The sequence below is a fragment of the Neolamprologus multifasciatus genome, chromosome 14 (assembly GCF_963576455.1).
Source record: "Neolamprologus multifasciatus chromosome 14, fNeoMul1.2, whole genome shotgun sequence".
NCBI lineage: Eukaryota > Metazoa > Chordata > Actinopteri > Cichliformes > Cichlidae > Neolamprologus > Neolamprologus multifasciatus.
Window position 1 is genome coordinate 18476650 of NC_140452.1, and position 17852 is coordinate 18494501.

At 41.3% G+C, this 17852-nt stretch overlaps 1 protein-coding gene across 1 annotated transcript; it reads left to right on the top strand.

Annotated features, from left to right (window-relative positions):
* The first annotated feature begins 434 nt into the window (after positions 1-434).
* On the top strand, positions 435-6651 carry rhoub (ras homolog family member Ub). Its single transcript, XM_085184620.1, has 3 exons — positions 435-988; positions 2949-3007; positions 4568-6651. The coding sequence occupies exons 1-3, from the start codon at positions 790-792 to the stop codon at positions 5021-5023; spliced, it is 714 nt and encodes a 237-aa protein (XP_085040746.1). The 5' UTR covers positions 435-789; the 3' UTR covers positions 5024-6651.
* Positions 6652-17852: the final 11201 nt, after the last annotated feature.

Here is a 17852-nt window from a genome sequence, read left to right on the forward strand (position 1 = left end):
CATAAGAAAGCGGATCACCTTAGATATTGGACAGTTTAAAACTGGCCGATCACGTGGAGAATACAATAAAATTTCCATTTGTTGATTGATTGAGTAATCTTGTAGATTCTGGCTGTTCCTTCTTGGAAAAGCGTACTAGTACAATGTAAAGTAAGTCAGGAGGCTGAAGTCTGCGTATAAAATTTCAACACTTTTTATATCCATGTTCAAAAAGGGCATCAAGGTTTCCTCCTAACTAGTGAGGACACGTCTGGACATGCCTGCAAGAGGTCAAACATTAAGCCCATAGCAACGCAGTGTGTAACAGGTTAAACGAGTAAACTACACAATAATATATTGAAAGGAAAGATTGATAATAATAATAAAAACACAGGATAGGCCTTCTTGTTTTCTAATTTCCCCCAAACAGTTTAATAAGGGTAATGTTCTTTTCTTCAAAGAGTACTTGGATTCACACTCCCACGTTGCTGGGCGGAGCCAATGCGAAAAAGTAGGTGGGATTAGTCAAATTAATCCTAAAACAGACACAAAAAACGTTTTGGATCCTCCCTCGCTTGGTAAACTGCAGTGTTCAGCGGTGCAGTACTGAACGATAACTTCCCGTACTGGATTTGACAGCGCGCACAGGAGGAGAGGTTTTACGCACGAGCTCCGTTTGCGATCATAACTGTTTGGAGGGAAGAAAAACTGCAAAGGAGGAAAGAACCTGTTCTCATGGTGGGTGTTTCACCGGTCCATCGAGGAGATCGCGGTGCAGAGCTGGCTGACTGAAAGGCACCTCCACTCAGAATGGATTACGGTAGGACCATGGCCCCTCCAGTGCCTCCTCATAAACCCAAACCTACCCGGCCAGGACAGGCGCAGGAGCGGCTGCTGAAGTGCGTCCTGCTGGGCGATGGAGCGGTGGGAAAAACCAGTCTGGTGGTCAGCTACACCACGAATGGATACCCGACGAAATACGTCCCTACTGCATTTGATGACTTCACTGGTAAATAGACATATTATTTTATTCATTTTATTCCAGATTTTAGAAATGTTGCGAATGCACAGGCAGACAGTGCATGTGTGTCACCTGTCATAGCTGAACATGTCCAGTCTATTTAAACGAGGTGAATAAACTTAATAAAACTTATGACACTTTAAAAAACCCTCCTATAGAAAAATCTGTTGGTTTCCATGTACCTGTCAGTATCACCCATTTTCCACAGGATACCTTTTCAACTCTTGCTTGTTTTAGAGATCAACACTGCCCCACCCCACCTATAATCCCCAATGTCCCTCTATTATTCAGATGTTAAGGACTGATAGATGTCTTGGTGTTTCCTGCTATCTTGTCCTCCATCAGCGGTAATTAATGTGGATGAAGTATCCTCCCTGGTGTAGCTGGGTTTCCATTTGGCGCTGTTCCACTTTCCAAACTGTCTCACTAATCTCTGGAAGCTTTTGCGATGTAAGAGAAGAAAAACAAAAATTCTTTGAAGGTGGTGTTTGAACCCGAACAGTGTTGGAATAGAAAAAAAAATACACGGTAACCTGTTGATCGCTTTTATTGACGTGTGATCACATCTGTTATTTAGACATACAATTTGAAATGCAGTTCTAGAGCAACATAGAAGCTGTTTTGCTTTTTCGTGCAGGATTATACCCTGATTTATATACAAAAAGATTTTGGTATTTTACCTTTTCAAAATCTAACATTTTTATTTAAAAAGAAAGCGACTGGCTGTGAATTAATCATTAATCATAGCTAATTCCCTGACATTACTCTTGATAAGCATTAAAAGGAACAATGTGGCCAACCCAAATCTCATAAAACACTCTTGTAGAGCACACACCACCCTTAGACAAGTGCTGGCTCAACTCTTCCATACAGAACAGAGGTTGGTTCACTGGTTCACGAGTTTTGGATTGCACAACTCTGCCTATTGTTGTCAGCCTTGACCCGCAAGGCCTCTCTTCTATACTGAAACGGGCACATCTGTTGCAGTAGCTCTGAGGCAGAGATTGTCTTTCTCCCTGGCCTGACAGAGAGTGATTGTGCAGTTGGGGCCCTTAATAGTGATGTCATTTTTCAGTGCCTGGAATCAGAGCGTTCCCTTGAAAGCTGATTTCTGAGCAGTTACACAATGCCACAGGTGGCAGAGACTTGGAGAAGCGGGAGGCTAGGAGACTGGACAATAAGTAGTTTTGGATGAGAAAATCAAAGGAGTATCATATGTCAGGTATTAGGAAATGATTACCCAATGGCATCTCTCTTATGTTCCTTCTTCTGTGTCCTCCCGCGCTTCCCCCCCCCCTTGCCTCTGTGAAAGCAGGGTGTTCTGACGGCTGTCCTCCTATATGAATAGTTCCAGCAAACCCTTTGATCAGGTGGTATGACCAACCACACGCTCCAGGCCTATTGTAAATGTTTCCATGTGCCTGCTGCTCTGCGTTGTGTTCAGTTTTCTGAATAGAATAAATGGCCCTGTAATGAAACTCACTGTGAGATGACTCACTCTCTTTTCCAATCTGGAAATGAGGCCAATTGGAAGAGAGTCACTAAATAAACAAAATCTGCTTTGTTTTTACCCCCATGCACACACACACAGACACACCATCAGACAACCTTTGACTGGCCTCTGCCAAAACACAGCACAGAACAAAGCCCACCGAGCGGTCTGAGCGACAGTAAAGTGTTACGGTCTGAACGGTAACTGGCAGAGTGGGTGGGCGAGACTGAGCAAGGCCATTTGCGAGCTAGAAGAGCAGAGCAGGCGGCAGCGGGGAGTCTTTTTTGTTTTTTAAACTGTAAGGGTTTTGTTTATTGCTGAGAGTGTTGCGGTTAGTAGCTGTGTGTGTGTGTGCATTAACTCGAGTGTCAGGTGTGGGTACATACACAGCCTTAAAACTCATACTGTCACCTGTGACTCACTTTGTTTTCTTTCTGTCTCTTTCTGTATCTGCAGCTGTGGTTCAGGTGGATGGGAGCCCAGTCAGACTACAGTTGTGTGACACTGCGGGACAGGTGAGTTTGGACACAAACACATTGCATTACCACTCGCACGCTATGCAGGTCATTGACATACAGTGCCTGCATGCTTCTCGGCCTTTGCTCTACATAACTCTCACGTGTTGGTTGATTAGTCGCCGTTGCTTGGTTGCAGTGTCATATGCAGAGTTATGCAGGAATAGTTTTTAATAGCACATATGAGGGTCCTTGCATGCTCCTAATGTTTAAAAAGACATTTAAAAAAAATCTTGAGTGCATTTGCAGACTCATCCTCACTATATTTGAGGCACTGAAACGATGGAACAAATAATTGGTTAAAAATTATAATTAGTTGTGAACTGTTTTCTGTCAGTTACTAAGGTGAATGACACTGTGCTACACAGAGCTTGCCAGGTAAATTTATTGACTCATTATTATGTTGATAGGCCAATCTTGGAAAGAACGTGTTGTGAAACAGTGTTTCTGTTTCTCTGGGGCATTGGGTGGTTGTTTCATAACCCACTACAGTCAAACCCTGCCCTGGGAGCAGCATATTTGACATTCACAGCCGCTGCGAGGGCACTGCCAGTTCTGCATAGAATCAAAGACAGTTTGGCTATAAAGTGGAATGAGGCATTTGAGTAAACCCCTAATACGTGTAAAACCTCACAGCATGTTCTGAGCTGTTCACGGCCTTAAATCTGCACACACATACACGCAGACGCATCCGCACGCAGACAAGCTGGGGCAAATTCAGCTAGATAAAAGTCTACAAACACTTACTATAGTGATGCAATGCTATACGAGGGTGGGGGGAGAGCTTGAACCAGAGACTGGTCGGGTGTGCCAAAAACGTTGAGATGAGAGGGGAGAGAGCGAGGAGAGATGGAAAGACACAGAAGGTCTGGAAAAAGATGATAGCAGACACTTCCAGGGCTGATAAACAACGTCGCTCCTCACTCAGAGATGTTGATACGTGTGTGTATATTCTGCAGATGGGCCTACGTCATCAGATAACAAAGCACAGCCAGACCTTGTGTGTGTCAAACTCAAAAGCGGCATGTGCCAGGCCTCAAATCCACATGTGGAAACTACTGATTTTTTTTCTGCACATTTTAATTGTGTTTTAAAGGGCAGAGAGCGGGCTTGCGGCATTGTTTAGTCAAATAAGGATTAGGAGATATGTGTTGGAAAGGATGGAGTTAAACGGAAAAAAAGGAGAGGTCTGAGTCAAGTTACTGCCAACCTAAATCTGTGTACTCAAGGATGTGGGAGGCCCATGTAAGTTAAAGCTATGTGGCTCCAAAGTGTCAATTTAAGAGATTTACTGCAAATGGTATAAATGTGTGGGCAGGATTTGTCTGTTCTGAATATTTGCGCAATATAAACACTATCGAGACGGTTTGTTATTTAACAGTTACTGGCACCACTCCCTTTCCTGTGATGTGATGTTACAGTACTTGAGTGTGTTCAAGTGCATCCGTGTGTGGTCAGAGTGAAGGGAGGTGGCTCAAATCAAAATAAAGACTCTGAACCAGACATATGTTAAAAAAATATATGTAAAATAAAATTTCTCTCTTTGTTCTTCTCCATCAGGACGAGTTCGACAAACTCCGCCACTTCTGCTACAGTCGGACAGACGCCCTGTTGCTCTGCTTCAGCGTGGTCAGCCCCGCTTCCTTTCAAAACGTCTGGGAGAAGTGGGTCCCCGAAATCCGCCGCCGCTGTCCCCTCACGCCCATCATCCTCGTAGGGACGCAGTGCGACCTGCGGGAGGACGTCAAAGTGCTAATCGAGTTGGCAAGAAGGAGGGAGAGGCCGGTAGCGGAGGAAGATGCCCGGGCGCTGGCGGAAAAAATCGGGGCTGTGACGTACGTTGAGTGCTCGGCACTGACACAAAAGAATCTGAAGGAGGTGTTTGATGTGGCCATCTCTGTGGGACTGCGACAGTCTGATAGGCGAGCGCGGCGGGAGAGGAAGGTCCGCAGCACAGCCGATAAGATGAAGATGCTCTCCAAGTCCTGGTGGAAGAAATATGTGTGCGTCCAGTAGGGGGGAAGGAGATAATATTTCTGTAACTGATGTAAAACTGGAACTGCTGACGTATTTCGGAGTGTTGAGTTGGATGTAAGGACTCCTTGTTACTTTCACATGGACGGCCTCAAACGACCTACTGTGACTTTAATTCGATGGAGCAACAGTTCAGCAGGGGCACCTGGCTAAGCTATATAGCTGTTTGGGGATTTGATGGTTTTACTTTGACCAGGAAAGACCCTATGTTGATGCCTAAGAGACAGTATAAGGTTGTAACCACTGTCTGCTCTTCAGAGCCAGTATGTAAAATGTGACTGTGACCATCATGGAACCAAAAATTATAGCACTAGGAAAGTGTTACGGCTCATGGACTGCATATCATACAGAACTTGTCCAAAGGAATTCCAGCTGACTTGGGGGTCGTTAAGGTGATGATATCGCATATTAAAAATATACTCTTTCTCTTTTATGATTTGGTTCAGTTCTTTATCAAAGTATATTATTTCATTTGATCTACACTGTAACTCGGATTTCAAGGCTTGTGATAAAATTTTTTCCCGATTTTCTTTTCAATTTTGTTTTATTGAATTCAAAACGTGAACTGCTCCGTGTAAAAGTCCAAATTAGACATTGCAAGCCCTGCACTTTTTCCTAAATGAGAGGCATCTGTGAGTCAAATAGCTTCTAAAAATAGACTCTGTAGTTTATCAGATTTAACTCATCCTTTTAAAAATTTACAATCAAATGTATATGAGTATAATTTTTTTTAATGGAATGATGATGACATCTCCAGGATGTGTATGACCGTTTTGAATGGTGTGTGTTATGCTACAGGCTGTTGTAGTTTTGTCACAGCTGTTAATTGGCCATTAAGCTCCTTTACCAATAGATTGATTTTGCAAAATATTAATGGCAAAGATCAAATACCGATCATCATCCAACCAACACAATCTGGAGAACACATCTCTGCTGCAGGTTTATGGAAGATTTAGCAATATCGGTTTTCACTTTGACTGATTCTGAAATGTTAAAGCCAGTTCGACTTCATAACATTTTGTTACTGTTACAATGTTGCAGCAATACATGGGTTATACCACTGTACCTTGGTCGTATTATCCACATTTCAAGCACATCACCTAAGTCTGGCCATGCAATGGTCTTTGGACCAGTGAAAGAGTGGAAATCCCTCTTCAAAAGAAGGATCCAAGCAGGTAAAGGCTCTTAGCTGCTCCGCTCACTTCTTTCGTTGTCAGTCAGTATAAAACCGAACTCTCTCCACTTTTGAGATTATGCAGTAAATGAGGTGAAATCGCCAAAGAGACTGATTCTGTGTTTGCTTCTTATTTTTCAGAAGCCTTTCATTCATCTGTCTATTTATCTGTTCTTTCTGGGCCAATAACTGATCAACAGCAATACACAGCAGATGTATGAGATCTCACACGCCATTATGTATGTTACATAGTGATCATTTGATGTTTGTAATGTCATCAGGATAAATCTGCTTGTACAGATACAGTATAAGTGACTCGGTCTTTGTCTGTGCTGTCCCAACTCTAAATGGGCTCCGTATGATTGTTTCAGTTTGTGTCATGAGAGAAGTTCTTTGGGTTTTATGAGTGGAACTAAATAAAATGTGAAATATTTAACCTGCTTTTGTCGTTGACTCTTCTGTGGAGTTGTGTTACGTGGTCACGTGGTAGAGGGCAGGGGAATGTTTCTGAGGTTAGTGGTTACTACAGAGCATGAATAGACGTTTTTGTGGATCTCATAAGTCCTAAAAGAGAAATTTGATCCAAATGTAGAGGTTCACACACAGGGTTTTATTTGTTTACCACAATGAGGATCAGAACAACATACACAACGCTATGTGTGTGTCCTCTATCTTTTCAAAAGTAAAATATCCCCTCTCTAGTCCCCTTTATAGCATTTTCACTATTGTTATCAGTCGGATCTCAATTAAGAATCATTACACCAGATGTAGTTGATTCAAATCACTTTATAGCACTGTAAAAGTAATATACAGTAAGTGATCATTAACCATGAGATAACCTGACAGAAAACAACAGTGAAGAACTGCTGCATGTTTTATCACCAGTCATTTATTCTGCAAGGTAAGCAGTTCTCTCTAAAATGAACTAAAACTTCATTTTTGTTGGAAAACGCTTCAAAGATTCAGAAACCTCAAGAGGTTTTGTCGGGAACCAAGACTTTTAACTTTGCAGGATCAGATGATTATAATTGACTAAAATAGCCCTTTCCTGCCATATATAGCTGGGTGTCTACACCACACTACAACAATGGCAGAGAAGGATGGTTAGGTAGGTATCTTGTACTTGTTTAGAAATGCTAATGATAGGGTAGGTGACTAAAAAGAGAGTCTGTGTCGTCTGGCAGGCTGCAGATGAGTATGCTGTCCGGCCTCAGAATGAGTGAAACTAAAGCAGGAGTTATGCCAACTGGTCTAATTATGATAGTTAGCACGGCTCCACTTTCCACCAATATTTTTAGTATGAAACCCCATTGTTGTGTCTCAGCAAGGCAGCTGTCTTGCGAAACGTCCTGTGATTTAGCATCGTGGCTTGTGTGTTTGACTGTAATATCTACCTGCCTGCTGGAAGTACAGGTTATTGTCTGCGGCTGGAATCCTGAGAGGTCAATGATGAAGCTAACAGTCAGGAAACAGCATAGCAGTGGGCTCTACGCATCGCTCAAGTTTCACTGTGAGAATGTCCAAGCGCACGTCTTTCTGCTAATTTAGACTGCAATACGTATTTTACTGCATAAACCAGAAGAGCTCAGTATGAACATATGTGGGGGGATTTGTGTTACAAAATGTAAATAAAAAGATTACGTCAATGAGCCAAACCCATGAAGATTATGGAAGTCATGTGGAACTCACAAAATATTATCATTCACTGATAATCTGTGCATGCAATGGAGCCCATTCATGGTCACTGGTTAAAGAAGTCAAACTAACATTCATTGCTCAATCAGATTTCTCCCATTATGGCAAATATTGGGTTCAGTCCAAAAAAGCTGCTCAGTTTCTCTTGCCAGCGCAAAAGTGCCTTTAATCTGTATTCTCTTTCATGCTCAGCAAGTCAAGATTCCTCTGGGAGCAAAGAGACATCTAGTTGTGCAAAAGTCAGATCAGTGACCTGAGTAAACTCTATATGGTCTCAATTGCTAGTTTTAGGTCTTTTTTAAGACAACTTTTTGTTAATTTTTTAAACGACTAAAAAGGAGGATAAAACAGAGTTTGCTTCACAATGGCTTAGCTTGTGATTGACAATTAACTGCCGTATATGAGCATGCAGTGTCCATCAGGTCTAATCCACCCCTCACCCTGTTTTCCATACAGACATGAGAAAGTCAAAAATGCCCCGGTCTTCACCGACCACCTCAAAGTGTCTAATTCTGTCTTTTCATGATCCCACGTTCACCTGAAAAAAGCTTTTGACAAAACTTTGACACCAATTAAACTTCAGGACATACTTGCATACTTACATTTAGCAACTGAAGGAGACTGTGCAGTATTAGTCAGCGGGTGGCTGTAGCTCAGGAAGTAGAGCAGGTTTTTAGCAAGCTTTTAGATCTATAGTATATGGATAAAAGAAATAGGCCATAGGCCTTATATTCTTTGAATTCAGTAGATCTTAGTCCCATTGATACAGGTGTACAAAATCAGGCACAAACACTGGTGCAAGAGTCTGTTGCTATAAAGAGCTCGATGAAAGGCTTTAATAGGATGGCAACATTGCAACTAGTGAGTTTGTGAAATTTCATAACAGTAATAATATCAAAGTAAACTGAAACCAAAGAAAACTCTGCCACAAAGCTTCAAAGCATGGGTTTGGCATGGGTCCGTTTAAGAGGACGCAGAAGATTTATGACTTAACCTAGCATGCTAACATTCCCTTTACACTTAAGTTTGATTAGTAGCAATGTATACTATTCAACTCTAACACAGTAGAGAGTAGCTATTTCCTGCTTTGTAACAATCTTCTCTTCTAGCTGTGCTAACTCAGCATCATGTTGGATAGACGATGATGAGAGTTGTAACAATCTTCTCTTCTAGCTTGGCAAGAGAGTGCATTTCCTATACTGTCAAACCACTCCTTCTAGACATTTTTTAAAAAAAAAATCAGAAACACGTTAAACAACACAAATTTTTTATGCCATTGAACTCCTCAAATACAGAGTATGATTACTTAATGGTTCCTGCTAGCAGCACTTCTTCTTGGAAATGGAAACTTTCAGCTTTCTGTCAAACCAACACTGGGTGAGCTAATGGTGTGAAATGGGTGGCCCGGTCAGCTGTAGCCTCCTTCAGCTGTAACAACCTCAAAAGGTTACTGAACTTTAAAACCCCGTGAGCACACCTCCTTACATAACTTCTAAGAACCATTTAGGTAACAACTGAACTCTGACTCCACATGAAAGTGTAGATCAGTAATTAGTTCTGATGTCTTTAAGTTGATGAAGGATTTCTGTGGTACCCCCACACACAATTGCCAGCATAATGACTGGAGCTCAGCCCACGGGGTGGGATTACTGAAAGACATTAACCATGTTAATCGGGTCTGTGGGTTGAGAAGGGGTTCAGCAATGTGGACTGTGGTCCACTTTGTACATTGTCTTTAGGATTAACTGTTGCCCAAGCTTGTGTAATGCGATGCAATATGTCTGGGGCCCGATTAAAAGATATAGATTGAGTACAGTTCATTATTCTTGACAGAAATCATTTTTAGACCTCAGTTATTTCAGTGACTTGTCCTCATATGTTCACAAGACTAAAAGTGTTAGGTGTTTATGTGATTGTGACAAAGGACTGCAAAGACGTTCTCATCACTGTACCTCTAGTTGAAGAGGAAGTTTTAAATGTTATCTAAATTATTTGCTGAAGCTTTAATGTATAGGTTTACGAATAATATTTTTATTTTTTCTCCTTATTTCTTATGACTGAACCCATCAGCCGGCTGTTGGCTCACACTTGGTTGCAGGAGTGGCCTGTCTGGCATGCTACAGTATGGCGCAGCAACTAGGATTATGTTTTAATAAGCTTATATAAACACCCCCCACAGTGCGCTCTCATTATGGGAAGCTAATTGAGTCGCTCTGTCCCAGGGGTCAGCAGGGCCTCTTTGAACAGCTCTGTGTTTTGCTATAAAGAGGCCCATCTCTGCCTTCAGAACATCTGTCCTGTAGTCTGTAGAACATGTGTCTTTGTCTCAGGCAAACTGTTTGGACGTGCACATGTAATACATTGTATTTGCCTCCAGCTTCTTTCACATCTTGAGGATAACTTTTAAAAAAATAGCCCAATAAATTATTTTTTTTAAACAGCAATTTGTCAGCAATGGTACAGTACTCTGTCCTTGTTTCAGTTCACTCTGCGAATAATTATTATTTTCATCAACCTTATTGGGGTTTTAAACTGTATGCTTTTTATATGAGAACCTCATCTCATTTTTAGCAAAGCCAGCAGAACGAACAGCAAAAAGGTTGGGATGTCATGAAAGTTATAAAGCAGACTGCAAAAATCTCCTCACTATTAGACCTACCACCAATATGAGACAGATATTTTTGGTTTGAAGTGACATAGATCTAAAATGGTTTGTAATTAAACTTCAGGAAATAAAACAACTCTGTGGCCAACAGCGACAGTTAAAGTTCTGATTAAATTCATTTTCCCAGGTGGATAGACCATATAGGTTGTGATGACACGTTGAGTTTTAGTTTACAGATTTCCATGACAATTTAAGGTATTCCAATAAAATGATCTGTAATAATTTGTGCTTTCCTGATTTTTTTTGAGTGTTGTTACTTTATAAAAACATTTTTTATATCTAATACTAATTTTGACCAGTTACTTGCTAAATTTAAGATCTAACATGTTACATCTTAAGTATTAATGCTTTATAAAAAAAATTACTTCTTTAAGAATTAGGTAACTGTCCTATTTAGCAAAGTTAGCTCAGTGCCATTCAATATTAGCATAATTGTAAGCAGCCTTACTACAATCATATAAAAACTGTTTATCACATGCTGAACTCTGTGCAGTCCTGTGACGAACTAAGTTCACCCACTGACTTATTAGTTTGTTAAACCACCTTCAACAGCAATAACTTGAGGTAATTGTTTTCTGTTTGACTTTATCAATCTCTCGCATCATTGTGGAGAATTTTTGGCCTGTTCTTCTTCACAATGTTTCTTTAGCTCATTGAGATTTACAGTTTTCTGCCACAACTTTTCAATTGAGTTTGTGGACTGGGCCATAGCCGCACGTTGATTCTTTTCTATGTAGGTTCTTGCTTACTTGGGATCATTCTCCTGTTTCACAACTGTACAGAGGAGTACTGTGGTACTGTGGTTGCAAAACAAGCCCAAATCAGTGCCTCTTCACCACTGTGCTTCACAACGGATATGCGTTTTTTGTGCTTTTCACCAAACGCAACTCTGTGTATTGGCCAGACATCTCCACTTTGATCTTGTCTGTCCAATGAACATTGATCCTTTGGTCTTGTGGTTTGTTCAGATGCAACTTTGCAAACCTAAGTCGTCTTGCCATGTTCTTTCTAGAAAAGTAGAGATTTATTAATGGCAACCATTCCCAACCGTTCAAACTGTCATCATCTTTTATATTTAACATGCTAACTGAGGCCTGTAGAGTTTGAAATGTAGCTCTTATTTTTTTTGTTTTTTATTTATTTTATGTTTCTCTGAGCATTGCACTAGCTTACTCTGGGGGTGAATTTGCTGGGGGATCCACTCCTAGGAAGATTGTGGCCTTGTGCCAACACAAACTTGAAGACTTCAGACCAGCAAACTCCCAAAACAAAAACTTGATGTGTAATCAAGATAATCAAGTGCATTTCCAGTTAAGTGCACACTGATAATCTTAATGCTATGGAATGCTATGACTATGTAATAAATATGTGCTTAGTTGTTATTCACATTATTTTTCTCAACCACATGCCCACCATTAGCATTTAGCTTAAAGCACTGGTTTCCACACAGATAACATTAGAGTGCCAATGTGGCTGAAGACCAATAACTAGACACACAAGAAAGCATTGAGAATAATCCAAGTTACCATAAACTGCTACCTTAAATGTGTCCTTTGGTAACAAAGTCTTCAGGAAAGTCATCACAGAAGAGATCTTCACTCACTTTCTTTCCTTAGCTGATTTTCAAGCCTAGACTATTTTTAGTAGATTATTATATCTGTGTCACTGAGCTTTAAAGTATAAAAAAATAATGAATGGTTTTATGTTGTTATTGCAATTTTATGTTTAAACAACTGACTCTAGGAGTTGTGAATGTACTGAAGTACTGAACAAATTTGGCACCTCATGCAGCTTATTGCATCATTTAAAAACACACCTGTGTGTATGTGCTTGTCACATGTGGCTTTTGTGGTGTATTTCAAAAGTCAGAGCATGTAATTGCACGTAATGTAATGTCATTCCTCAAACTTTATAGCCAAACACAGCTCAAAATGTAATTAAGCAATTTCAGATAGAATGAGATGACAGAAGCAGCCCCATATCTTTTTTCTTATCTCCACCTCTGCTGCACAATAGAAGCTTTTTTTTTTCCATTGACGGCTGCTGTTAATAGTTGACTCGAGTTATGTCAGAACATCTTGTTTTCTCAAAGGTTCAAAGGTAAACATTACTAGGCGAGCTGTAGAAAATTTATATTTTTAAGAGTTCAGAAGCCACTAACGTTTTGCTTTATGCTTCTTCGTAAGGTGAACATCTGCTGTTTGCTTAGTGCCTCGAGTCACCTCGACTGTACTTGCTTTCAGTGTTTAGTGTCAAATTGTATCTGGGGCATGAAAAGTAGTCCCGCCTGTGAACAGTGAGTGGTGATGAAACTGGAGCACAGGAGCACAGAGTTTGGGGTTTAACTCAATAAGGTTTTGATTTCAAAGAGGAGCCTTTTTTCTTTCCTGAGTTGATCATATTCCCTGTTTTGGATCCAGCTGAATGGCTGATGTCACTAACAGAGGTTATGATTGGCTGCAGCCCACTTTGCCTCTGTTGTGTGCTTGGCCTACAGAGACATGCATTGTTCCCCCTGTAGAAACTGCTCATGGCTATAATGACCTCATTTACTCCGTGACATGTGTGAATATATTTTTCTCGTCTGTTCTTCCTTGTCTCTCTCTATACTTTGGCTTGTTTATTTCACATTATTCAGCGCTTCCTCTTTTTTCTGTTGCCTCTATCACCTGCTTATCAGTTTATTTTTCTGGTGTTCCCTGTTCTCTGTGTGATTGCTCGCAGCCTGTGGCGCTTTGATCTCTCATATGGGACAGATAAGACTGCAGGGCGTGTGTGTGTTTGTGTGTCTATATGCATACACAGTCATTTATGCCTTGTTTCCCCTGGCCTTGGTGTTGTATTATAGTATGGTACTCCAATAGCCTTCACTTTGACTGATTTACACAGAACAAAGTCACCTCAGATAACATATGAGTTACTGACCATTCTTAAACGTCCATGCGGGATTGACATTATCTTCAAAAGAGTACATTTATTCCTAAAGTAAACAAACGTCAAACAAGTTAGTCCACGGATTTAGTGGTCACTGATAATGTCTGGGATGAAAGCTAATTATTTACCCAGCGTTGTGACTTATTACTGGTCTGAACAGCTCAACATCACTGCAGGACCATTGTGTACTTTGATGTAGAGGAAAGATAATTTTTTTCCACACATGGAAGATGTGTATCACTAAATGTGTTAAGTGATAAGTGATAAACCCACGAAACTCATGTCCATCTGGACAAAAGAGGAAATCATGTTTTTAAAGGGCAGCAGAGAGAGGAAGTTGGGTTGATGGAACGGGCCAGCAAAAGATGATTTAATATGTGGAAACCTGTGCTAGCTTTGAATTTTTCCGATTTAAACCAAACCTTTGTTTCTTTAGCCAGTCTAGCTCCACATATGAATGGCCCATTAGGTGGTTAGTCCAAAAGTATTTTTACAGACTAGAATATCAGATGGATTTTAAAAGATATTCTAGGTCATTGGAAGAAAAATCCACCCTGTTTGGTGATCCCTGGATGTGTGGCACGTGGGACAAAAGTTTACATCAACCACACAAAAGCTAATGAGTGTGATCATCACCTCACTTTTCCTCTAGTTCGACCATGAAGGTGACAATTATGGTTTTTAGAGTTTAATATTTTTGATCCTATCATAATGATAAATTGTAATGTCACTACTGTTTGGCACATGACCACTAACCAAGTCACATTAACCTGTTGACCATTTTGGACATGTGACAATAATGGTGATGATGTAGGATCAAGAGAATAAGGCCCCAGTCAGTTAAGGCTACCCAGAAAAAATGAATATTCCCAGCTGCAGTTGGTTGATGGCAGTTGCTGGGAAAATTATTGCTAAAGTCCCAGTCATGCAGGCTTACAGGTCAGTGGCCTGCTGGCAACCACCTGTGGCTAGAGAAAAACATATATTCCCCAACTGGTTGGCAGAAACCTCCTTGTGATTGCTTTGTTGTCTAGCAAATTGCTGCAGTCATAGTGTGAATGGGTTGAAATTGTTAAATGTGCAACTCAAGCCGAACTGGAGGAGTTTCTTCTTTCAAGTAAAGATGTTGGCTGCAGCTCTGAGGTACAACTTTCTGAGGTAGTCTCCATTTCCAGTTTCCAGCACATATTTTTAAGTTTTAGTACCGCTCGGCTAGTAGTTGTGAATATTTGCAACAAATAGGAAAAACTAGAGACAACTGTGGCTTTCTAGCAACCAAAGCAATCACAGAGAGGTTGTTGGTACAGCACCATCTTTGCAATAGGCAGCAGCTACAAACTTCCAAGAACCACTGCCAACCAATTAGGGAATGCACATTGTTATTACATCCAATATGGCAAACAACTCTTGAGCAATCTGTGCATGACATCAGTTCAATTCAATTTTATAGCAACCCAGCCACCTAGTAATCAGAATCAGAATCAGCGTACTTTATTAATCCCTAAGGAAAGGATGTGGGTTCCAGTTGCTCCAGTATAAATAACATATCAAGGAATAACAGAGGTGATTATAACTAAATATCAAGAATGTCGACAGGAATATTACAGAGTAGAAAAGAGCGTGTGCAAAGAGCGTCTAACTATTGCAGTGTTTACAGTGTATTAGATGGAAGAGTTGTACAGGGAGATGGCCACAGACAGGAATGATATCCTGTGTCGTTCAGTGGTGCTTTTTGGTAATCTCAGTCTCACACTGAACATGCTCCTGTGACTGGCCAGCATGTCATGGAGTGGGTGGAAGGTATCATCCAACATTGTATTTATCTTGGACAACATTTGCCTCTCCGACTCCACCTTAAGGGAATCCAGCTTCATCCCCACAATATTACTGGCATTATTAAGTCTGTTGGCGTCTGCGACCCTCAACCTGCTCCCCCAGCATGCAACAGCATAGAGGATAGCACTGGTCACAACAGACTCATAGAAAATCCTGAGCATTGTCCAACAGATGTTGAAGGACCTCAGTCGCCTTAGAATATTGAGACAACTCTGACCTTTCCTGTAAAGTGCAATGGTGTTTTTAACCCAGTCTAGTTTATTCTCTATTTATAGTCCTCCACAATGTCCATGTTGACCCCCTTGATTGAAACAAGGGTCAAGGTTTTCCTGGTCTTCCCAAAGTCCACAATCAATTCCTTGGTCTTTGCCACGTTGAGCTGCAGATGATTCTGCTCACACCACGTGACAAAGGAGTCGACCACAGCCCGGTACTCTGTCTCATCATCCCTGCTGAAGCATCCAACCACCGCAGAGTCATCAGAAAACTTCTGAAGATGGAGGTCTCTGTGCAGTGGCTGAAGTCTGTGGTGTAGAGGGTGAAGAGGAAGGGGGAGAGGACGGTCCCTTGTGGTGCCCCTGTGTTGATGATTACCTTGTCAGACACACACTGTGGGAGACGTACATATTGTGGTCTTCCTGTCAGGTAATCAACAATCCAGGACACCAGAGAAGCATCCACCTGCATCACTGTTAGCTTATTGCGCAGGAGGGTCGGCCTGATGGTGTTGAATGCACTGGAAAAGTCAAAAAACATGACCCTCACAGTGCTCGCCGGCTGGTCCAGATGGATGTAGACACGATTGAGCTGATAGATGATGGCGTCCTCAGCTCCGAGACAGGACTGGTAAGCAAACTGAAGGGGATCCTGATGTGGTCTGACTATGGGTCGCAGCTAATCCAGGATGAGTCTTTCCAGGGCCTTCATGACGTGGGAGGTCAGTGCCACAGGCCTGTAATCCTGGGGGCCACTGGCATGATGTCTTCCACAGCACTGGGACCCTCTGCAGTCTCAGACTCAACATGAACAGTTTATGAAAGACTCCACAAAGCTGGGGGCCACAGCTGGGCTAAAATGACCTGTTTTTAGCATTCATGCACCTATAACTCCTTATGAAAGTATTTTAATTTCAAAAGCATCTCAATCATAAACACAAAAGCTGAATTGTACATGCCTGCCAACCAGCTAGAATTGACTATAGTTTTTTTTCTACATTTGTTTTACTCTTCCTAACATGATTAAGTATATCAGCTTGCAAACAGCACAAAAAGATCAACCAACACTAGAGCATGGGTAGTGTTAGTAGAGAAAATATGGTATTGTTTTAAATATGACAGCTGAGATCCCTTCACCCTAACAAGGTAATAAGGCAAGTTCCAGCCATCCATTTTCTAATCCAATTCAGGGTTTGGAGTTAAACCCGACTGTCACAGGATGAATAAAAATAAAAATGTTCCTCCAGCTCTGATTGTTTCTTCAGTCTTTGTAGTTTAAAATGAATCTTGTGGAAACACTGTTGCACATTCAATGAAATCACTTTCTTTGCCCCAGTTTTCATTTCTCATTTCTTCATCTTGGCTACTGATACACATCTTTCATGGTTCATCAAAGATACACAGTTTACTTCATGTTGAAACTTCTTAAAGATTGATAAGAGTGCTGAGCTTGGAAGTGTTACCTTGTGTCATCACTTGCTCCAAACTATTTGAAATAAATAAGTGGATCAGCAAATTAACGTGGCTTTTTCCTCAGTTCTTGGCGGTTCATCGACACATATGCTCTCCCGCTCAGCCTAAGGAGATGCATACTGACAGGAAACAGAATCTCTCATGGCCAGGGACACTTTGTTCCCCACTCTGCTCTAATGTACTCACCGATAGACATATGAAATCTGAATCTTGAGCCACTCAGAGTTTAGTGCTGCAAGCCCGGGCCAAGCCAGCTGTTGGAAGTTACGGGGCCAGTTATGTAAGCACGTCCCTCTCGCCCTATGCGGCCAGTCTCCCTACCTCACGGCATGCTGCGCCTAAAGCTCTTTATCAGTAACTGAGATAACACCTGCAGAAGTGCTCCACTTCTCTGTGCCTGTACAGTGGAGCATATTTCCAGTTCACTGGATAACAACAGGATTCAGCTTGTACATTTGATGTACTTTTTCTTCTTTGCCCTTTTATTTTCTTGCAGCTTTTTTGATTTGGGCCTTTCTCCCAGTCTTTCATCTCATCAGTCTTGGCAGACTTTCTCTTGTCTTCCTTTTATTTTGTCCTTCTGCACCCACACTAACTCCCTTTTTCACCCCCTATTCTTCTCTCTTTCTAGAATCGCCCTTTATCCCACTTCTGAATATATGCATTCATTTCTCCATTGAATACGAAAAAATACAATGCCTTATTCTTCAGTTGCTGACCACCAGAATGACCTTTACCTTTTCTTCTCTCTCTGACCTCCCACTGGCTTTTTTTAAAAAAAAAAATCTTCTTTGCCAAGTTTCCACCCCCAAGTTTCAT

Bases quoted from the DNA above. Each gene is read 5' to 3' on its own strand.
- rhoub (XM_085184620.1), top strand. From the start codon at position 790: ATGGATTACGGTAGGACCATGGCCCCTCCAGTGCCTCCTCATAAACCC. The intron at 989-2,948 runs GTAAATAGACAT...CTGTATCTGCAG, and splicing joins TGCATTTGATGACTTCACTG to CTGTGGTTCAGGTGGATGGG. The intron at 3,008-4,567 runs GTGAGTTTGGAC...CTTCTCCATCAG, and splicing joins TGTGTGACACTGCGGGACAG to GACGAGTTCGACAAACTCCG.